The sequence below is a fragment of the Penicillium robsamsonii genome (assembly GCF_028829455.1).
Source record: "Penicillium robsamsonii strain IBT 29466 chromosome Unknown utg000004l_segment0_segment0, whole genome shotgun sequence".
Taxonomy (NCBI): Eukaryota; Fungi; Ascomycota; class Eurotiomycetes; order Eurotiales; family Aspergillaceae; genus Penicillium; species Penicillium robsamsonii.
In genome coordinates, this window is record NW_026643222.1 from 1,165,014 (window position 1) to 1,187,161 (window position 22,148).

The following is a 22,148-nucleotide window of genomic DNA, read 5'->3' on the forward strand; positions in this document are numbered from 1 at the left end:
TTCTGTGGCCAACGCACCGTGTGTTGAGCACCACCGTGCGAATGACTCGCCCGCTCATCCACTTGATTTAATAGCCACACCGCAAAGCGTAGTCAGTATTTCTAGGGAACCGTAGGTCTACGCATCATCTGCATCCAGCTGTCGCCACCAGTTCGATTGAGCTCTGCTTGCATTTCGTTCCATGGCCCAGGACAGTAAACGAAACGCGCACGACGCACCTACAGGGAGAGAAAGGATACCCCAATCGCCAGGCCGTATGTCATTCTTGCCGCACGAGTAGCCCCTTGTTTTCCCAGTCGTCCATCTTATCCTTTCCGCCAATCGATCATGAAATCAGCGATGTTTCGGCGACAATATGCATTCGGTGATAGGGGCCGGCGGAGCTCCGGAATACGAACGATGACAGGAAAAAGAATGGCTGTTCGTATGCGATCTGGCGATGGCGCCTGGCTGGAAATTCAGGTTCAGAGATCATTCCTGGATTCCGACACGGCCGCCGTGAAGCCTCACAGTTATCGTGGAGGGACGGAGTGTCACTGTTAGCATCCCGTCAACTCTCGCGGACTTAACAACCAAGGGCTGATGCGTATAGCGGCTGTGACAGGTCGTTCGTGTACGCTAACAAGTCTCATCCCCGCCTTCCTCAGTTACGAAATGATACGGTCACTATCAGCCAAGGCTGAGAACGCCCTCGACCTCGCCCGCTTCACTCGGACGATTATCCAGAAAGAGCACAGGGTGAAGGCGCCCGGATGCGCAGAAGTTCGACGACGAACTGACCGATTGACACGTCAGAGGCCTGAACTGCAGGTCGGCGCGACTCGCAAGGCGCACAGGAGGAATGGAGGGAAAGGATGGGCAGAAGGGCGAGAACAGCGAGAAGTTGGAGCAGCGATGAAGGGGACTTCATAGAAACACGCACGGCTAGCGTAACGCGCAACAAGGCGCTAAATCCGAAATGGAACGCTAAAAATTCACCGTCACCGGATTATACGGAGTAAACGCTAGCTAGTAGGTAGTGCTTGGCACAATATCAGCCCCCACGCACAGACAACGTTGGAAAGAAGCATCAGTCAGCAAGACGGTCATCATAATCTCAAGTCTCAGTATTATCCGCTCAGTGACCGTAACAAGTTTCTTTTTGTGGAAACTTCTCTCACACACGGAGAGTTTGATAGGCTATCCAACTAACATGGCGAGTCGAAGCTGTGGGACATGTAGGGGTATGTTCAACATTAGAAAACCAGTTTGCGCCTCCCTGTGTGAAATTAGATGTAAACTTGCTGAGGTTTGCATGCAGATCGCCGGATTCTCTGCGACCGGACTGTCCCAACGTGCTCGCAGTGTGCCCAGTCTAACCGCACTTGCAAGGGCTACGGCCTCCGGCTGTCGTGGCCAAAGGCCAATGATAAGCGACGTGCTATGGTGGCACGCTCATTTATACAACAAAGAATGGCGGAGCCTCATTTTTCTAATGCGCACCTGATTAATATATCCACCTGGGATATTGAGATGCACCGGTATCTCTTAGGTCTAGTATCAAATGGTAATGCCTTCCACCATGGGACGTTCATATGATCAGCGAGATAGCAGAAGCACTGACGTGCTGCAGAGTACCACAAACTGACACTACGATCACCAATGCCATTCAATCCATTCAAATTAGATGTTGCCGAAAACTATCTATTTCAATACTGTAGGCGAAACACAACCCATTCATCCATCGAATCTCCCATGAAACTGACCGGTATTGCAGTTCAATCCACTGCATCCTGCTCTTTAACAACCTTCGGCCATGACCCGACTAATGTGGGCAACATGCTTATCCGCATGGCTCTCATTAATAACGCCCCATCCACCGCTGCAGTGCTGCGGTCTTTGCTCGCGTTGTCCTCGCTGCACCGTTCTGGACTGCAATCACAGGCTGCCGAGCTCAAGATAGCTGCCTTGAAAGCCCTAGGCGTTGCATCAAATTGCGAAATTGGTACTATGGAAACAATGCAGCATGTTGCTGCGGGGATGCTCTTATGCTCATATGAGGTTTGTATCTTTAGATCCTACCCCTAGTAACATGCATGATCTATATTAATGCGGTCTTCAACCCAGATCCACCAGGCGTCATGTACCTCCGGCCAATGGAGATCGTACATTATCGGTGTCAAAAGTGTAATCAAAGCCTCATCTCTCGACATTTATAAAAGGGATAGCGACTTCAATGCCTTGCTTGACTGGGTATACTACCATGATGTATTATCCCGTTTCAGTATCGCACACTGGCACCCGTCGGCGATCGACAGGCCTCTCGTGCATTCGGACGAGCCGGTAGACATCCCATCGCCGCCGATGAATACTGATCCCTGTATCGAGGTTGGCATAGTATTTTCGCGTTTCACGAAAGTCAGGTTGCTAATTGAAATGAGATAGATCACACACTCAGCCCAGTCCCCCTTTACCAAAATTCTCAGGTCTTTGACTGAGGTTTGCAATCTAGTCGCAACAAAACTGTCCAATATGTTTTCGTCCGAAGAAGCCGACGACTTTGAAAGCTACGTTAAAATCCTGGCATGGAGGATCCAGTCCATCCCGATCTCAGACACGATAATCGACGAGAATCCGAGTATGGTGACTTTTGTGGAACTCTTCCAACTAGCCACTCTCATCTACCTTAACCGAGCCTTTGGAAACATCCTAGAACCAGCTTCCCAAACCCAACAACGGGTTGAACAAGCCTTCGGTATTTTCTCCCAGCTCAGTTCTTGTGAACGTCAGTATCCACTGTTTATCCTGGGATGCGAAGCGCGGACCGATCGGGAAAGGTGTATAGTTCTAGATTTAATTTCTAGGACAGAAAAAAGGGATTCATCGCGCTCCCTATTTCTGACCAAGAAGCTGATTCAGGCCATATGGATTCAAGATGATCTTGCCCATGGCGAGATTGACTATACTGAAAAGCTTAGTGCTATTTTGAGCTGTTGCACTATTTTGCCTACCTTTGTCTAACTGAAAGAAAGCTCACTTGGATAATTTTTTATTGAGGCCGGTTACAGCACATGTGATTACTATGAGTGATAAATTTAGCATCGGTATCTGGGGTCCCGTCGCAATATTTCGGACCTTCTCGAAGATAGCTGACGGTCTGGTACAGTGGATACATACTACCACCCTAAGACCAATACAAGTTGATTGAGGCGGGAAGACACATTGCTCGCTTGCGTATCATTTCATCGGCAATGAACAGTCTGTCGAAATCTAAGAGTTCTCCCAATAAGATGCAACTTCACTCCATTCTCTGAAAAGGATCAAGGATAACATTTAAAACATGGGTTCGGCTATGGAATCAGAAAGCAGTCTTCCCAAGGCTGAAAATACTTCTACAGCCACTGTTGGTTACCAAAGTGCGACACGAAGGAGCCGCCATCGCCGCTCTCGACACTGGCCTTTTCCATAACGGAGATAACATCCTTCACCGCAGCCTCCGGTGGACTGGGACCCTGGAAGTCGGGTGCGTACCGGGCGAATGCACCCAGCATCCCTGCCAAGCCCTTCTGCTGCTCCTCAGTTGCTAGAAGAAGATCAGATTGGTGTGTCAAACAGAAAGGCAAGAACATGTTCAAACATACCGTCGGCGAAGTGACCCGTATCAACCATTCCGGGACAAATGCTCATGAAAAGGACGCCATCCTTGGCATACTGCGCGCTGAACTTGGCCACAGCAGCATTCAGGCCCGCCTTACTGATGGTATAGAGAGAGGCGACATCGATCCCTAGAATAGAGATGGCATCGAGGGAGGCATGGCCACTGGAGATGGCAACAACCTTCTTGACCTCTCCTTTCAGAATCAAGGGCGTGAACAAGTTGAACAAGTGAATGTTGCTGGTTACGTTGATTTTGATACACGTGTTAAGGTTCTCCTCTAGGGCTTCAGGCTGTTGGCCACTTTTTGGTTAATATCATACTGTCAGTGACTACCACATTATAAGACCCAATAATTGAGGCCAAGTTGACTTACAGAACCCCGATGGGATCGTAGGCATCAAATTTGGATACCAGCCCAGCGTTGGCGATGAGATAATCGAGCCTCCCGCCAGTAATCGTTGCAGTCTCTGCTGCCGCAGCCTAGAAAGAGGTATCAATATAGGTTCCTTCTGTAGATTTCGAGAGTCCCAACCTTTAAAGCAGTATAATCGGTAATGTCGGCCTGCACGATATGGATATTGGTACGCTCCGGCAACTCTTCCTTCACTTTCTCTTGAGTCGCAGACCTGTTGCGAACAATTCCGATCACGGTATTGTTTGAATCGCTGGAGAGTTGACGAAGTAACTCCCACTGTTTCGGTTGAGAACGGTTAGTTTTCATCCGGTTCCTAAAGAATAAAACTCACCCCAATGCCCCTGGACGCCCCGGTAATAACGTAGGACGGCATTGTCAACAATGTACAAATGGAAGTAAATGTGCTATAGTTTTACTTTGACAGTAGGAAGAAACGGAAGATCACAAACGTTGATGCTGAATCTTGCTCTAGGAGGATGAAAGATGGACTTATTTATACGGTTTCCTTTATTAGTTCGAAATCCATAGACTTATTTAACCGGTATATTACTGATTTCAAAGCAGGATCGATGTTGTTGCTGATTCATTGTCTCTTCGCGAATACTTGACACTTTTTCAATTGCCGCGCCGATCTGCAGGTGGAGAAGGGCCCAGCGCGTTTCTAGTTCAATAGAAGAGAATGGTGGGAGATGGAGATAACATGACCCCATTCTTCGAAAAAGAATTTCTCCGCAACTGTACATCTTCTTAGACTTTATTTCGACTTGGAATGTGATTGTAGATGGAAGTGTGGTCGACTCTCCGTTATCTCCGTATATTTCGATGTAGATCAGGTGGATATGCCGTCTCGGCTTCTAGTTTCTCCATCCAATCTCCATTCTCACATTCCACCATGCACGTTCAAAGGAAATATCTACCTGTCTAATCCTTGCTCTTCTCAAATTATCAAAGGTTAGACATGGAAAGGTTGTCTGCATGTTTCAAGCCTTTTCCCGTCTTTTTCTGCCGTCTACCGATAAAACCGAGAAGGTATCTAGACAAAGATATCTAAAAAGAATGCACGAGCAAGTTACCACATGGCCTAGCGGAAAGACATCACGAGACCGAATACGGAGCCCTTCAGATTATCTCGCTTCCTCTTTTCTATCAAATCATGATGTACTAGGTAGGCCGAGTTCGCAAAGGTGGCCACTCGCACATTTCAACCTCTCAATCATTTTTCTTCCTTTTCGCCGTTAGTGTCAATTCGGCGACTTACTGTGGATGCTAGTTGATTTTGTATGTATTTTGGTCCTCCGTACTCCCGGACTGAATTTCAAATTGGCCGGCTGATTCTACTCCGAATGACGGCCTGGCAGCTTGTGTCCAGGTGGGGTGTGGAATGTGGAACCTTTGGAATGTGGGACTTGCATTTGAAAATCGGCGATTTTATTTCAGATGTTCTCCAGGCTATGGATTATATTGGATATTCGAAAGAGCCAATAGGAAGAACCAGATATATATTAGAGTCTCTGCAGTCAGTGTAAGGATCTGAAGTAGGAAAACAAGAAACGGATAGAACTGTATCAACATGAAACTATAAAGAATGTACAAAATTAAAAGAAATAGTTGACGATTATATCCACGTGCTTATATAAAGACCGATAGAACCACGGACGGGTAAGCTTTACGGCCCGGTGATTGCTCTGTTTGTTGCCCCACGTTCGGTCGAATGGAGCCCGGAGAGCTTGCAAAACACTGTCTTTTGAACATCCCCATTTCTACTTTCTCTTTCTCTCTCTCTCTCCACAATTCCTACCTATAGCAATCATGGTCGAACTCATTAACCCACCGGAAACTCGCGAACTACTCCCTCCTCTCCTCGCATGCCTCCCACTAGCCTTTGTCTCGCCTCGCGCACCTCCAGCTCTGTTACCACTCCTCTCCCCTATTCTGCGCCAACGAGTCGGGGTTCTCAGTTCGCTATCCACATCTTCCACTGAGTCCTGGCTACAACTACTGTGTTGGGATGCTGCAAAAGCAGAGCGTCTGCAGAGGTTAATTGACGGCGCCACCTTTGAACCACACCCCGTATCGGGCGAAATCGAGCTTCCGGATGAACTTCCGGTGACATACAAACGGGTCGACGATGAGACCCTCAAAGCACAAGTTCCACTCACAGACTACAGCTTGACAGTGGTCTATTTATGGTGCCCGACAGACGAGGAAGGAGGTGGTCGTGGCTGGCGAGTTGCAGAGCTTTTGCCACGGGAGGGACCTGCTGAGGATGAGAATACCTGGGCTTCTTCCATCGGGGAGGCGAACATTCAGGCAAAGGACAAACTGCTGGCTGATACATTAAAGGCTGCCGAAGAAGAGAAAGCCCAGGAGAACATCGTGGAGAACGACGACGACGATGATTACTGGGCTCAGTACGACTCCACACCCGGAGCCAAGACCCCCGCACCGCGTCCCGATCTATCAAAGCCAGGTTCATCCGGCTTATCTGAGCAGTCATATTTCTCGCAGTACGGCGACGTGCAGCCGGCCATGGATAATCATGATCCCACAGAGGAGCAACCGGAGGTTGGTCCGTCATCCCTCAACGGAGATATGCTGGCCAATCTATTGCGACGACAGGTGAACGGGGTCAATCCGGAGGAGCCTCGCACCAACGGATATTCTCCAGACCACATGCCCAGTGATAAGGCCGCGCAGGATTTGAACCACCCGCGGCCGGCCTCTGCATCTTCCGGTAGCTCTGATGCTATCGCAAAACTGGAATACGAGGCAGAGAGCCAGTCCACCTACGAGGTGGGAGTGAAACAGCATATTGGTACGAGCATCAAGAGTTTGTTCCGCTTGGCCAAGGCCACTGGAATGCCCCGGGCAGAATTCCAGGCATTGGTCTCGATGGAATTGGAGCTTTTGAATATTTCAGATGACGATTAAGGCCCTAAGATATTTGAGTGATACCCATGAACCGTACTATTTGCTTGAGATTCATATTTTGCGTGGCCAATCCGTTTTGCATATGTTGACAGCATTATTGGGAGTGAATTTCTTGGGGCATTCGGTCGTTTTCTATGTCGAACATATAGCCAATAAAACCACAATACAACACTACCAAACCTTTCTTGCGCCCTAACGTATACTTTGAGGCTGTGAAAGATATGCATGGCTGACGCTATCTCGCACAGGATTCCCGATACGGCGTAGTGCAAGCCCCAACCATCCATGGAAAGACCATGGCTGCCCAGGTGTGGCTAAGTCAAGGCTTATTTTACCACACATAGTACAATAGTATGTACTTACTATGTACCTACATACGCACGTACAATATATCTTTCAGCCAATCCAAGCAATCTCTAGGATCTAAGGCTGAGCTCACTCCACTCCACTTTCAGACTTAAAAGGAGGTTGGCCCCCGTAACACGAGAAGAATTAACTTATTTTCTTTCACTCACAATGGCCGATGAAAAGAAACAAAATCCCTTCGAGGATATGGGACGCTCTTATGAGGGAGAGGCAGCAGATCACCCTCCAGCATATACAGCCCCAGGACCCTCAACACAACCAAGCCAATCACCACCAGTACAAGAAACCCCCTCACAAACAAACCACAAACCAATCGCAATACCAGCGATCACATCCTCGTCTGATTCTCCTTTCATCCGCGCATATCCACCCATCCTAAAAAACCACCAACTCCCCAAGGAATCTTTCCTCACCTTCCTCGACCAACTGAACAAAGACATATCCGCCAGTCCGCCCCTTCAAGTCCTAGACGCGACAGGCGGCATCTTGAACTCCGTCCCGATCCTATTCCCGCTGCATTGGATTGGGTCCGCTGTCAGCGGACTCGCAAACCTGAGCAGTCAAGGCATGTCCAAAAGCCGGACGGACTCGTCCATCAAAAAAGCTAATAAGGACATCTTCGGTCCACGCGGCTTGAGAGTTGAAATTGCGAAGCTGGATGCGCTGGCTCATGTTGCAAAGCTGCCTATATTGGACTCTCAGGGCAAGATCAATCGACAGGCGCCTCTGTTTCTACAACTCCAGAATGAAGCGTCCATGAATAACGCTGGAGCCGATGAAAGGCAGCAGCAGGAGCTTGAATTACAGCGGAGGATTGGTACCTTACAGCCCTGGATTGCTGAGCTTGAATTTGAGATCTTGCCGTGGTCTTCTAAGTCTAAGTTGACGCGGTTCAATGCCTCGTTGAAGAAGTATAATAACGAGCCGAGAGATCAGGAGAGGAGAGGCCTAGGCAGGCGAGCCGACGTTTACATTCAAGAGAATAAACAGGAAGAAGCTCCTTTTAGGAAGGCTTTGTGGCTTGTTATTCGTGAGGTTGAGGCAGACGAAAGACGTTAATCTGTATATATATTTACATTTCGACATTGTCTAGACCAGACTTGGCTGATCTTGACAAGGGCCGATTAGGGAGATTCTTTGTTCAGTCGCAGGACTCCAGACTAGTAATTCCAATGAGAATATACCAAAACTTTATATGAAAGTATCTGTCCAATTAGAATGCCAGAAAACTATGGAAAATGTTGTCAAAGGGGAGATCACATGGATGTTCCCAAGTCATTGCATGAATTAGTGGGCATGAAAAGATTCATAGGACACCGTATGGATAAATCAATAAGAAACTGGAATTTCAATTTCTTTGAATACTCGATACTTGACGCGACAGTTCAATATCAAACAAGGAGTTGACCCTTTTTGTGGATTTGTATACGTAGCTCCGCCTGGGCCACCGCCCTACCGGAAACTAAGAAGACACGCAACGCTCAACTACAGGCCCCCCTCCGCATCTCCTTTCCTTTCTCATATTTTCTTGGCCTCAATTGTTGGGTGCCATGCTTATTTGGTGATTCTGGTAAGCTTCTTATATCTCTCTATTGCGGCCTTTTCCTGCTTTGTTGATCCTTACTAACACCCCCCGGAAGTCTATTTGATTATAGGTAGTTTCTCGGTCGCTCTCTTCATTTCATATTTTCAACATGTCGTCCCCTTCGCCCTCTCTGCGGAAGAGAGGCGGAAAGAAGGACGTTTACACCGCATTGCCCTCGGACGATGACTCGACTCCCGTGTCAGTACCGGTCAAACAAAAGTCGGAATGGGACTATTGGCTGGCCATAGTGATTCTCACCCTCCTGGCTTTTGCGACACGGTTCTACCGCCTCGATTACCCTAACGAGGTCGTGTTTGACGAGGTTCATTTCGGCAAGGTATGATGTTCAATGCCTCTTGTGGCGGCATAGTCTACGAAAAGGGGGCCTTTTGACTAACTGATATCGTTTGGCTAGTTCGCTTCTTACTACCTTCAACGAACCTATTTCTTCGATGTGCACCCGCCTTTTGGAAAGCTGTTGTTTGCCCTGGTGGGTTGGCTTGTGGGCTTCGATGGAACATTCCTGTTCGAGAATATCGGCGACTCTTACATCGACAACAATGTGCCCTACCTCTCCCTCCGAGCTCTACCGGCTACTCTCGGTGCCTTGACAATTCCCGTGGTGTTCCTTATCATGTGGGAGTCTGGCTACTCTTTGCCGGCCTGTGTGTTGGCTGCCGGTCTGATGGTATTTGACAACGCCCACGTGGGCGAGGACCGTCTGATCCTTTTGGACGCCACCCTCGTGCTGTCAATGGCACTCAGTGTCTTGTGCTACGTCCGTTTCTACAAGTTGCGTCACCAACCGTTTAGCCGGAAGTGGTGGAAATGGCTTCTCCTGACCGGCTTCTGCATGAGCTGTGTCATCTCCACCAAATACGTCGGTTTCTTCACTTTCGTTACCATTGGTGCGGCAGTCCTCATTGACTTGTGGAACCTCTTGGATATCAATCGCAAGCAGGGAGCGCTGAGCATGGTCAACTGGGGTAAGCACTTTATGGCTCGCGCTGTTGGATTGGTCGTTATCCCCGTGATGTTCTACCTGTTCTGGTTCCAGGTCCACTTCGCTATTCTCAATCGGTCTGGCCCCGGCGACGACTTCATGACTCCCGAGTTCCAGGAGACTCTCAGTGACAACCAGATGACCGCTCAATCCGTTGGCATTCAATACTTCGACACTATTACTATGCGCCACAAAGATACCAAGGTCTTCCTCCATAGCCACTGGGATAAGTACCCTCTGCGTTATGATGATGGCCGTATTTCCAGCCAGGGCCAGCAGGTCACTGGTTATCCCCACAACGACACCAACAACCAGTGGCAGATCCTGCCGGCCCAGCCTTTGGTTGATGCATCTGAGCCTAAAAGCGTGCGCAACGGCGACGTTATCCAGCTCCGCCACATCGGAACCGAGAGTTATCTCCTGACCCACGATGTTGCGTCTCCCTTTTTCCCTACCAACCAGGAGTTCACCACGGTCTCTCAAGAACTGGCCGATGGCGAGCGCCACAACGACACTTTGTTCGAGCTTAAGATCGAGTCGGGCAAGCCTGCCCAGGAGTTCCGTACTCTTTCCAGCCTGTTCAAGTTGGTTCATGTCCCGACCCGGGTCGCTTTGTGGACACACACAACCCCACTGCCAGAGTGGGGTTACAAGCAGGCCGAAATCAATGGTAACAAGAATATCCTCCAGTCCAGCAACGCCTGGTACGTTGAGAACATCGAGAACCTGGAGGAGGATAGTCCTCGTCTTGTCAAGGAGGAGCGTAAGGTCAAGACGCTGCCTTTCCTGCGCAAGTACTTCGAGCTGCAGGGTGCCATGTTCCACCACAACAACGCTCTGACCAGCAGCCACCCCTATGCCACCGAGCCCTTCCAGTGGCCGTTCCTGTTGCGGGGTGTGAGCTTCTGGACCAAGAACGATACTCGTGAGCAGATCTACTTCTTGGGTAACCCCATTGGATGGTGGATTGCCAGCAGTCTTCTGGCCGTGTTTGCCGGAATTGTTGGTGCTGACCAGCTCTCGCTTCGCCGTGGTGTTGATGCATTGGAAGAAAGTAAGTCGAAAAACCACACACCCAACCATTATCTTGGTTTGCTCCAGTAATTAACACATTTTCATCAGTTTGGGGCCCCGGTACACGCTCGCGTCTGTACAACAGCACCGGCTTCTTGTTCCTGTGCTGGGCTGCGCACTACTTCCCCTTCTGGCTGATGGGTCGCCAGCGCTTCCTGCATCACTACCTGCCGTCGCACCTGGCCTCCACTATGGTGTGTGGCGCCTTGATCGAATTCATTTTCAACCTGCAGCCGCTCGACCCCCGCACTGCACTTCCCCCTGTCGATGATCCCTCTGGCAAGTCCAAGGCGCGCTCGGTCAGCAGCCTGCGCCGGTTCATCACGGCCAAGGAACGCATGGGATGCAAGTCACTCATTGCGGGCTGGATTGCCACCCTTATCATTTTAGCCGCCACGATCTGGGGCTTCATCTTCTATGCGCCCTTGACCTACGGTACCCCCGGCCTAGATGTGCCGGGCGTTATGGCGCGCAAGTGGCTGAACTACGATCTGCACTTTGCCAAATAAGCTCTCCCGGTTGGCTTCCTTGGCCCCATCTGGGCGAACAGACCCATTTCCATTTGTGACCATGGGCCGAACTGAAATTGCATTGCAATTTTTGTAAGATAACTTATAATCCGTGATAAAAGGCGGCGGGAAGAAGGTGTTTGTGCGATTGGAAACATGATGGAGTATTGATATTAACTCTTGGTATCTTTTGAAACCATCGTGTATGTATGTACGGTCATTTAAGTTCTCTCTTCTTTTCTCCATCCCGATGTAGTACATCTTCCGAATTTCTCAGTCGAGTCCCGTATTACTATTGGTTGTACAGTATAATCAGCCGACTATCCCAGGTCTCCGATAAATCCAAACCTGTTGCATTCGAATTGGGGTTGTAGATGTAGAGAGGTCTACCTCGGTACACAAGCATGGAAAGTCCCCTGGAATGTCGATCGATCGACATCACGTGGTCTTCGATCGGCAATGGGATGTTCATGTGTTGGATAGAGTATGGAGTACGGAGTACATATATGTATATGTATATGGATATGGATACTTTTTATTATAATGTATCTTTTCTATTAATATGTACTATATCTGCATATGCCTAGACTCAACTTGCATTCTCACATTCCAATTTGCCTTTTTTTTTTTTCATATGCAAATTCTATTTATTTTTAGACGGCCCAAAAACAAGCCCACTGTTTACAAAGCGACTTTTCCTATGTATAGTAAACGGTTTCACATTGAACTCCTATGAGATCATGGAATGTACCCAACCTTACAAGTTTTTTTTAGGTGGTAATGGGATAATAATTAATGATCCAGTAGAATAGTAATAATAGTAAATAGTACTGTACTCAGACCATATCTGGACTACGGAAACCATAGGGACTAGACTGCCAGTAGCGTCTTTCTCTTTCGCCTCTTTCTACCTCTACACAATTTCTCTCTCTCTCTCTCTTTTCTTTTTTTTTTTCCATTCATTACTCTCCTTAGTGGTTTCTAGGGTCCCGATCCACTCCCCGCGCCTCCAGTTTTTATTGGTATTTCCTTTGAGAGAAACTGAAACAAGAGGATATTTCTGCGTCTCACCCGACACTTATGGTGGGTTCAATTCTTTTCCAAAAAAAATTCTTATTCGAGATCAAGGCTGCAAGGAAGAAATAATTATCTTTGTGACATGCCATCAGATCGGACAGAAGACAACCCACACTGTGGATTCCTGCCGGACCTTTGATCGGCCGCTAGACACACCCGTGTTGCACTCCCTAGAAGCTTCTGACTGACTTCAATTCTTTCTCAGTTTAACCCCTAATTGCTTTGTTTACCATTATACCTATCTTTTGGACTGATCGCTTCGGGATCTGCGACATATCACAATCCGAGGACACACAAGGATCGTCCAAAGCTTAATGAGAGAGCTCGCAAAGACACATTGGCCGGTTATTCAAATACCAGCCTGATCTGTCAGAAACAACCGCTTCCATGCCTATGAAACTGCCGAAGAGCTTTACCAGGCGAAAATCGTCCGGCAACGTTCTAGAAGACGAAACCCCTCACCAATCCTCTTTTCGAGTCTTCGAGCGCCCGGGGCCTCATCGATCTATGACGGATGGAGCCGTGCTGACGAAGCCGCTGAGCGAAGGCAATGCGGTGCCGTCGGTGGAGGATTCTGATAACATTTTTGCCGAAAGGGTGCGACCCCTGGACAAGAGCCGGTATGATCGCCCTTCGACCATGGATTCCCTCAGGAGACGGCTGACTGGGAGCCGTGATGCTAGCTACTACGAAAGTTCTACGTCAACCCGGGTAAGCTCGTCGTCCACCCTCCCATCATCGACCGAGGTCCCGCCGCCCGACGATGCCCTATCCCCGCATTCCAGAATCCATGATGTTCCCGCTCCACCACACCTCAGCAGTGCACTGCGCGCCGCAGGACGAACTTTCTCTTTCGGCGGCCGATTCAGCAAGTCAACACCACAAGTCCCTCGGCAACAAACACCCGATGCCGCAAAGCGCCCGGTGTCGGGTAGCACTGACAGCACGGCCACTCCGCCCAAGCTGCCCGATACGGACTTCGCCCTCAGCTCGCAGGACGATTTCAATAAGATGTTCGACAATATGGGTACCCGAGAAGGTTCAGCAATGCGGGGTTCATCCCCCAAACCGACCAAGGTAAGATCTACAATCGCTCATCCAGGAAAGAATGCAGTGCTGATAGTATCGCAGTACTCCTCGTCTCCCCCGACTCATGTTCTGCCCGAGTTCCAAAGCAGCAGAGCTGCTGCGCCCGCCGCTATTAATACAGATCGATCGGCTGCTGTCGAGTCACCCCCTTACTCCTGGGATCGCCGCCCGTCCGAGGAGGGCTTGCTTCGTGGCCCGTATTCCCCACCACTAAACCAGAGCCAGTCTACCTTTGATACAGGTGTTGGTTTCCGGAAGCCTTCGCCATCGCCCAATGAGTTTACCGCAGCCACTACTTCACATCGCTCTCTGGAGCGTCCGCAGGGAACGGAGAGAGCAGGATTGCGGAGGAGTGGGGTATATTCGCCCAAGGGGGAATCCGCGCCATTTGACGACGAAGATGCCAAGCTGGTCCGACAATCTGTCTTGTGGAGCAAGGAAAGCACTTCACCATGGGCTGAGCCTAGTCCATCTGGGGAAACTCCGTTGATTGATAAGGGCAAAGCACCCAATTACTCTGGCCAAGTGAATCCAGAATCTAATAATATGTTCGAATACCGCCATTCGCCCGCTCCGGCCGACAGATTGGACCCCTCCATTGTGGATCACGCGCGGTTGGCTGTGCAGTACGCGGACAGTCTCCCCAAGTCAACTTCTCCGGGTAACAAGGTGATGACTCCATCCCAATTCGAGCACTATCGCCAGCAACAAGAACTCCGACGTTCCAATAGCAATGCGACTAAGAGTGATCAAGAGTCCGATCATGAGGAGTTTGACGATGAAGAAGATGAAGTGGAGAAGCAACGTGAGACGGAACGCCAACGACGAAAGCAGGAGGCTCATCTCTCTGTGTATCGTCAGCAGATGATGAAGATCACAGGTCAGCAAGCACCCGTGCAATCTCTACGTCCGGTCATGAGTGGAGGTAGCAGCAGCACGCTCAATTTGCATCCCAGTCGCCTGTCTGTACTCGGCGAGAAGTCCACCAGTGGCAAGAGCAGCGAGGAAGAGGATGACGATGTGCCGCTTGGTATTCTGGCCGCGCACGGTTTCCCCAATCAGAACCGCCCACCCACCCGCCTGAACAATGTCAGCTCCAATCCCAACCTTCGTGCATCCATGCAACCGCCGTATATATCATCTTCCAACTCTGTTTCGGGTGACCCCAACGGCAGCCGGGTCAGTCTGCCACCTTTCGCAAGGAACTTGCCGCGAGACCCTTACTATGGTGCAGGTCTGGTTAACAACCCCAACCGTGAATCGTTGGCGTTCGGAGGTGGTTCGGTATATGGAGGGTCTTCGTCTCCCGCACATCCCCCTGGAGGTCTCGTTGGTGTCATAGCAAACGAGGAGCGGGCACGAGCGATGCGCAGAGGAAGCCCAAACACACAAGCAATGCACGAGATGGGAGGAGTGCCTCGGCCATACTCACAGCAGCAGCAAAATTACAACGCCGGGGAACAAGCTTCTATCCAGCTATCGCAGCAGATGACCAACATGATGCAGATGCAAATGCAGTGGATGCAACAAATGATGCAAATGCAAGGTGCACAGGGTCAGCCTATGATGCAAGGCATGCCTATGCCTCCTATGATGATGCCCGGTGGGTCGATGGGCATGCCACCCATGGACCCTCCTTCTATAGCAGGTCCCCATTCCATCGGTGGTAACCCGAACTTCAGGCCGATGTCCATGCCTGCAGGATCCGTTCTGAATATTCCGCCCTCACTTCCACCCCACCTCGATCAGCGTACGATGAGCATGCTGGACCCCAACATTTCAACTCGTCGAACTGGCTCGCCTATGCCCAATCTGTCTGGCACCCCATTCCGCCCCAACACCGGATATGCCGCTTCAATTGCTCCGTCGGAGCGCAGCACAGCAGGCATGGCGCCTCGCTACCGGCCAGTATCAGTCATGCAGCCCGAATCGAATTACGCAGTAGCGTCCTCAAACAAGCCCTTTGGTAGCGAAAACCACAACCCATCCATGCCGATGCCTCAATCTCACATTCCGAAATCGCATCTCGCCACTGTGACCGTACGCCCCGTTTCCCGAGGCGCTGACCTTGGAAGTGGAAAGGCCGGTTCCGATGACGATGACGACGAAGAGGCCTGGGCTGATATGGCGAAGAAACGCGAAAAGAAGAAGAGCAGCTGGAAGATGAAGCGATCGACCTCTTCGTTCGGGGATCTGCTGAGCGCTGTGCACTAAGTCCCGGATCTGTCTGCTTTCTTTCGTCCTTTCCCACCCCACCATGAAAGCGTGCTTGCATCGCATCCGAAAAGAAACCTGTTCGCGTTACACTGTATAGCCTACCACCTTCTTCTCTGCATTTACATTTCCGCTTCCGTTCCATAATACCTTCCGCGCCTCTACGACATGACATATGACGCACATACCATCAACTCAGAGAAGGGCTTGCCGTGCCATTTGGATATGTCTCGGCAATGCATCCCCAGCCCTCATCTCACATCTTGTATGTCACTCGTTCCCCTGTCCCGGGTTTCCTTGTTTCATCGCATGGTCATTCCGGTCGGGCAGATGGATACAAGTATGAATACATATGCTTTCCTTGTAATTTTCTACTTTTGATCTTTGAGTTCGATCCCTATTATTGTTTTATGATATCGGCGCAGGAAGAAATATGGCGTTTATTTATCTGATAGTGTTTCTATCTTTGCGTTTTCATCTTTCATTGTGTTTTTGCATTGTCTTCTCTCGCAAGAGCACTCTGCGTCTACTCGACTCCCTTAATACATTTCGGGCCTTGTGGCCGTTATCTCGGCTCTTTTCATGGTTCTTTGTTTCTTTTGTTTGAGCTTTTCTGCAATGGGCTTGTATATTTTCCCATAGTGTAGATTTGTGTTAAGATGGAGGTTCTCCATACACTACGGCTAATGTCATATCAAGATGATCGCTTCCAGTGAAGAAAGCAATTCATGATGTCTTATAAGTCGAGAGTTCAACATCTACATTCCATATCGACAAACCTAGAGGTGTAACGTAGAAATTGTGGACAAACATTTATTTCAGAGTACTAAAAGCAGTGTTAATCTCAAAGTAAGATGAAGATAAAGTGAACGCTTGCCTGCCAATGAATGATCTATGCATAACAGCATTGAAGTGCCTAGACACAGAATGTTCCAGCTATGTGGGCCAAATCACGTGATCACATACAAAAGAGAAGTCACATGATCGATATCGATATCGATATCGAATGTATCACGATATCTTCATCCCTCAACGTCAACGTCAAACAGGAGCGAAGTCAGGGCCCAAATAACCTTTTAAAGTGTATATCTTCATTGGGTTCCTTTATCTGAACTTCTTTGCTATCGATAAGCACCCTCAGAAGCGTATTCTGAAGGCACGCGTGTTTGATCGCTATTGTCTTCACAAGTCAAAACGAACTGGTTACCTATAAATAGGCTTTGAAACTACATCCAGCCTTCGACTCCTCATCAAAATCTCTTTTCTGCAACTCCGAAAGTTCTTGGATACATACATAGAGCCATATCATCGATACGGATATAGGTATCTTGCCCTCAAACTCCAAACCCTTCAGCTTTTTAAAAGCTTTTTCGCCACTATGAACGCCCCAGATCGGTGAGTGCATGCAGATATCCTTGAAATTTTCGGTTCTTTATTCATTTTGAGCTGCTCTGGTAAAATTGGTTGTGCGTTGAATACTGGATGCATATTATGTGTACCGCAAGACATCCACCCCGGATCTTGGGGTATGGATCCCGGGGTAAATGCGCCTTCCTTTTTATCTCCCGCCAAAGCGTGAAGGAGGGAATGATATGGATATCGTTGATGGCACTTTCCACGCACCATTGCTCTCTGCCCCGGGAAAGAGCATTGCGTCGTGTCTATTTCTCCCACCTCCTCCACTCTCAACATCTTTTTCCCCTGTCATCCTCTTGTTATTCTCGATTCCCTGTTTTATGATTCCTGTTTTGTGCAGTCATGCCTCAGAGCCCTGCTATTATCACGGCCACTGCGGCTATCGCCAGAGATCGTGCTGGTCGCATCGGCTCGGGTCCCCATCCGCGCCATCCTCGCCCTGCGCTTCCTGATGATGCTCCTGATGTGTCAGTTGAGTTAACCAACAGAATTACGATGCTGAGGGCCAAGGCTTTTGTTTCCTTTTGCTTTTGTCCTTTCTCTGCATCGCCATGTCTCGTTTGCATATGTGGGAACCATAAGCTGACCAATGCCATGAATATAGGTATGAAGCCATCCTGCTCGCTCCTGGCGAAAGCAAGATCGATGTTGAGGTCGACACTCGTAAGTCATCTTGATTAATGTAGATTGCAGAATCCCACTGACCGTATCTCTCCAGGCCTCCCCTCTGCTGCTATCTTTACTTTCCACAAGGAAGATCATACCCTTGGCAATATGCTGCGTCACCGTCTCCTGAAGACTGCCCATGTGATCTTTGCTGCCTACCGCGTAAGAAACCTGCTCCATGCACTTCGTGTTTCTTCTTGGAAATATACTAACAAAGATCCATCAGGTTCCCCACCCGCTGACTCCCGAGTTCCAGCTGCGTATCCAGACTGACGGCGATATCACTCCTCGCCAGGCTGTTGTTAACGCCTCCGAGGCTTTGATCAAGGACCTGGGCATCTTGTCTCGAGAATTCACCAAGGAGTACGAGCTCCGGAAGGCTGCCAACGCCGCCAACCAGCAGCAGCAGAACACTGCCGAGTAAATGGTTTTGGGTAAGACTATGACACTGTCGAGCTTCTTTTCTTGGGTCTGAAAATCTGGCGCATGGAGCAGTTATGGACTTTTATGCCTTGCGTTTTTTCTCTTTTTCAATTTCGATCTGGGGATTTATGAGTGGCCCCTTTTGTCGCAGGCGCGTTTCTTTTTTGCTTTTTCTAATGCTCGTGGGAGACTTGGCTAGACCATCAACTAGCTCATACCAACAAGTTTACAAGCTTAAAGCTTTGAATCACCACTTGCATCCACCAACTAAGTACATATCCACCGGATTTTAGGCCGAGCGAGATGGCTTTCCCTTTCCATTTTAATGTTTACCCTAGCCGCTTTTGCTCACTGAGCATCACCTAATTATTACGAGCAAGGCGCGGAATGTTTTTAATGTCTACCTAAGGTTACCTGACCATCCAACATATTGACGGCCACACTTCATCGTCACTTCCATTCACCATCAATTCCATTGATTTTTCTTTCGTTCTCGAAGTTCTTGACTCTTCCCCTCTCACACGAAAATGGATAAATAAACCCAGACCAGGCGTTGCGATGAAGTTAAGCGACTCTACAAGCTACTTAAGAGGTATGGATCTTGGTTTCTTTCCCCCGGTGATCTCCAAGGCCTCGGAATCTATAGCCAGCAAGTTGGCATGACAGGTGACGGCTCTGTACAATTTGATCCATGTTTCTTTCAGCCTTATCCGGAAAAGGTGCTTCAAAGATACCCACTCGATACGGTGCAGATTCTTCAGCGGCTTAATAACCCCCGGGACTTCCAGACTCTGTTACGAGAAGTCTAGAATGACCCTAAGGTCGAAAATCCCCTGGAATTCGCTAAATCAAGATGGGATACATTAACACTTTTATATGAGCGGGATGCCTGGGAAGATCATGCTAGATAAACACGTTAGCATATTTAATCCCAGCAGATGCTTCCTCGGAAAGGGCTTTCCGGGGACTCTACTCTCAGCGATCTAAGATCTATCTACGAACGGAGGTCAGTGCACTTTACTTTTTCTCTTTTACTCTACTATTTTTAGGGACTCAATATACTAGGACAAGATAGAAGCATAGCGCTCCTAAACTATGTGGACTTAATAGAAGGAACTATTAGCGTATACTAAGTCTCCGAGAAGTTTTTCAGCCAAGCTTTAATCCACATATAATTATAGAACTTTTATCCAATGATCCCGCAAATCATTTACATTACCTTACTCTCTAAGAAGTAAGCGCTATTCTAACCGTGATGGTTACTCGAACGTCCGATCGGCCGTTCCGGGACCACCCGGTTAGTATCTTACTTATACTTCCCAGCTAACTAGTTAGTTACTAGATATTTCCTAAGCACTCACTTACTTTTTATAGTTATTAGTTCTTTTATACACAGGACAGAAACATGGAAGAATAATTCAAGCTTCATTACATGGAGAAAGCTTGCTTTTACAATATTCAGCTATGGAGTTTTGCGGATGACGAAACGGCACCAGTTGAACTTTTCGTTCGTTATGATATGAGCCAGCCAGTTCCGATAGCCTTGGAAGAGCCGAATCCTATCATTGGCTCTCTTGTCGGCCCTGTTACGTCTATGAGGTTGAATTAGCTATTTAATACAGACCCTGCCACAAAGTATTTACCTACGCCTGAGTACTCACCGAGTATAACCTGAGCATTATTTTGATATTACTAATTATACCCTCGAGTACACTGAGTAATCACTCTGTGCTGTGAAATTAAGTAATACTGTCCATTAGCCCTTAATCCTTCATTATCGGATTCATACTATGAGACTCTTGGTCTGGCATTTGGCCGTCCCATTGCTTCGGTTGGATGTGTATACGTCATAGATTGAAACATGCTGCCCGCGCGTTTCTGAATGCCGTCTCCGGCCTTGGAGATTAGATTCACTGACACAGTGCATTTCATGATGTAACGAGAGTGTCATTGAAACCACGGGTTAGCTAATTGAACCTATATATATGAGGTATCTCTCGACGGAAAATCCGGCATTTCACGAAATAATTCTCATTCTTCCGTAGACAAAATCTCTAGTATTACTTCTCATCGCCGATCGAGTTCTACCGACATGCGTGGGAAGGTTTCCTTCGAAGAGGCCTATGAGATCCCTGCCCTGGCAGACAGTAGCCGTGACCAGGCTGCTTTATACATCGCCCCTAAGGACCTCGACCGATACTTGAGCGAGATCAAAAGTCCTACTGGTGGACGGTTCGACATTTCCAACCAAACTGGTATTGGTTATACGATCTATTCGTTGACCGTACCCGGTGTACAGGGCATCGCCGACAAAGCCCAGGCAGAAAAGCATGCCACCGATGTCAATAACTGGATCCACAATGAGATCAAAGATCATCGGGACCGTATGGGCGCCTTTGCAGCCCTGTCGATGCACGACCCTGTACAAGCGGGACAGGAACTCGAGCGTTGCGTTAAAAAACTCGGGTTTCATGGCGCACTGCTGAACAACTGGCAGCACGCTGGTGCGGATGGGGAGACCTACATCTTCTACGATCATCCGTCCTACGACACCTTCTGGCAGAAATGCGTTGAACTCGACGTCCCTGTGTATCTGCACCCATCTGCGGCCTCCGGAAAGGTCTATGATACCTTCTATAAGGATCGCCGCTACCTGATCGGACCTCCTATTTCCTTTGCCCAAGATGTGGCTCTTCATACCATGGGCCTGATCACGAATGGAGTTTTCGACCGGAACCCTAAGTTGAAACTGATTCTTGGTCACTTGGGTGAGAGAATTCCCCAGGATCTCTGGAGAACTAATCATTGGCTCGAGGATGTGGAGCGTCCTCTTGCTGACTCCCGTGGCGATACGATGTCCCGGAAGCCTCTGTTGCATTACTTCAAGAACAACATCTACGTCACCACGTCGGGTCATTTCTCGACGGAAACCGTCAAGTTTGTCTGTGATTACTTTGGTGCGGACCGCATCCTGTTCAGCGTCGACTCCCCCTATGAGAAAGTCGAGGTGGGCGCCGGCTGGTATGATGAGGACAAAGATAATTTGACGAAGGCGCTTGGTGGCCCACAGAAGTATCTCGACGTTGGGCGTGAGAATGCTAAGAAGCTCTTCAAGCTGGGCAAGTATCACGACTCAGATGCTTAAGAAAACATATGTATATTACACAAGATGCTATGGTCAGTGACTGTGCCGTTGTTCATGCCCATTTTAAATCCCGAATTCGAACACCCAAATGAAATAGTGGACGCCATGTTCCCCGCGGAGATTGGGTGTATCTCTTCAATGAACACCTGGGAAAGCAACGGTCAGGCATAAGCTGTCGCTGCTTCCTCCGCGAAGGCAACGGCGAATGGACATTATATCAATATATCATTTGACTTCGAAAGCGTCAGTAGACTGTAAACTCAGAGCTTTGACAGAATTGGTAGCGGGAAGAGGGGTAAGTAGGAATTCCTGCATCCACAAATGATATCTAGCTGTCTGAATAGTTACACCGGCATACTCAGTGAGCAGGACCCTGAGGCCCCCTCATAAAATCCGGCACATACAGCTACATATTCTACTCCGTAGTCGTACATCTAGATCCAAAAATAGCGGGTCCGTGACTAAGCACCCAATGGGGTTAGCGTGGGTGCCTCCGCGTCAAGCAACGGCGTCATTCGCATCCTCCTGAGACTGAACTCGTTTGCCATTTTGCATTTGTTCTGTCAATTTCTTGTTGGCCTTTCTGCATCTCTTTTGC

At 48.8% G+C, this 22,148-nt stretch overlaps 9 protein-coding genes across 9 annotated transcripts; 8 read left to right on the forward strand and 1 right to left on the reverse strand.

The window, feature by feature from the left end:
• Window positions 1–654: 654 nt before the first annotated feature.
• Window positions 655–912, forward strand: N7447_007942 (uncharacterized protein; the record flags this gene model as incomplete). The annotated part of the gene is made up of 1 exon (XM_057232204.1): window positions 655–912. The coding sequence occupies one exon, from the start codon at window positions 655–657 to the stop codon at window positions 910–912; it is 258 nt and encodes an 85-aa protein (XP_057083969.1).
• Window positions 913–1,641: 729 nt separating this feature from the next.
• N7447_007943 (uncharacterized protein) lies at window positions 1,642–3,000 on the forward strand (the record flags this gene model as incomplete). Its single annotated transcript, XM_057232205.1, has 5 exons — window positions 1,642–1,696; window positions 1,757–2,040; window positions 2,107–2,376; window positions 2,425–2,734; window positions 2,849–3,000. 5 exons carry the CDS (start codon window positions 1,642–1,644, stop codon window positions 2,998–3,000), a joined length of 1,071 nt encoding a protein of 356 aa, XP_057083970.1.
• Window positions 3,001–3,371: 371 nt separating this feature from the next.
• N7447_007944 (uncharacterized protein) lies at window positions 3,372–4,425 on the reverse strand (the record flags this gene model as incomplete). Its single annotated transcript, XM_057232206.1, has 5 exons — window positions 3,372–3,562; window positions 3,621–3,937; window positions 4,011–4,117; window positions 4,170–4,328; window positions 4,384–4,425. 5 exons carry the CDS (start codon window positions 4,423–4,425, stop codon window positions 3,372–3,374), a joined length of 816 nt encoding a protein of 271 aa, XP_057083971.1.
• A 1,436-nt stretch (window positions 4,426–5,861) lies between these two features.
• On the forward strand, window positions 5,862–6,983 carry N7447_007945 (uncharacterized protein; the record flags this gene model as incomplete). The annotated part of the gene is made up of 1 exon (XM_057232207.1): window positions 5,862–6,983. The coding sequence occupies one exon, from the start codon at window positions 5,862–5,864 to the stop codon at window positions 6,981–6,983; it is 1,122 nt and encodes a 373-aa protein (XP_057083972.1).
• A 516-nt stretch (window positions 6,984–7,499) lies between these two features.
• Window positions 7,500–8,408, forward strand: N7447_007946 (uncharacterized protein; the record flags this gene model as incomplete). The annotated part of the gene is made up of 1 exon (XM_057232208.1): window positions 7,500–8,408. One exon carries the CDS (start codon window positions 7,500–7,502, stop codon window positions 8,406–8,408), a length of 909 nt encoding a protein of 302 aa, XP_057083973.1.
• A 635-nt stretch (window positions 8,409–9,043) lies between these two features.
• Window positions 9,044–11,520, forward strand: pmt4 (dolichyl-phosphate-mannose-protein mannosyltransferase; the record flags this gene model as incomplete). The annotated part of the gene is made up of 3 exons (XM_057232209.1): window positions 9,044–9,271; window positions 9,350–10,991; window positions 11,060–11,520. 3 exons carry the CDS (start codon window positions 9,044–9,046, stop codon window positions 11,518–11,520), a joined length of 2,331 nt encoding a protein of 776 aa, XP_057083974.1.
• A 1,464-nt stretch (window positions 11,521–12,984) lies between these two features.
• N7447_007948 (uncharacterized protein) lies at window positions 12,985–15,900 on the forward strand (the record flags this gene model as incomplete). Its single annotated transcript, XM_057232210.1, has 1 exon — window positions 12,985–15,900. One exon carries the CDS (start codon window positions 12,985–12,987, stop codon window positions 15,898–15,900), a length of 2,916 nt encoding a protein of 971 aa, XP_057083975.1.
• A 1,758-nt stretch (window positions 15,901–17,658) lies between these two features.
• On the forward strand, window positions 17,659–18,406 carry N7447_007949 (DNA-directed RNA polymerase II core subunit RPB11; the record flags this gene model as incomplete). The annotated part of the gene is made up of 4 exons (XM_057232211.1): window positions 17,659–17,783; window positions 17,921–17,979; window positions 18,035–18,144; window positions 18,209–18,406. 4 exons carry the CDS (start codon window positions 17,659–17,661, stop codon window positions 18,404–18,406), a joined length of 492 nt encoding a protein of 163 aa, XP_057083976.1.
• Window positions 18,407–20,497: 2,091 nt separating this feature from the next.
• N7447_007950 (amidohydrolase family protein) lies at window positions 20,498–21,550 on the forward strand (the record flags this gene model as incomplete). Its single annotated transcript, XM_057232212.1, has 1 exon — window positions 20,498–21,550. The coding sequence occupies one exon, from the start codon at window positions 20,498–20,500 to the stop codon at window positions 21,548–21,550; it is 1,053 nt and encodes a 350-aa protein (XP_057083977.1).
• Window positions 21,551–22,148: the final 598 nt, after the last annotated feature.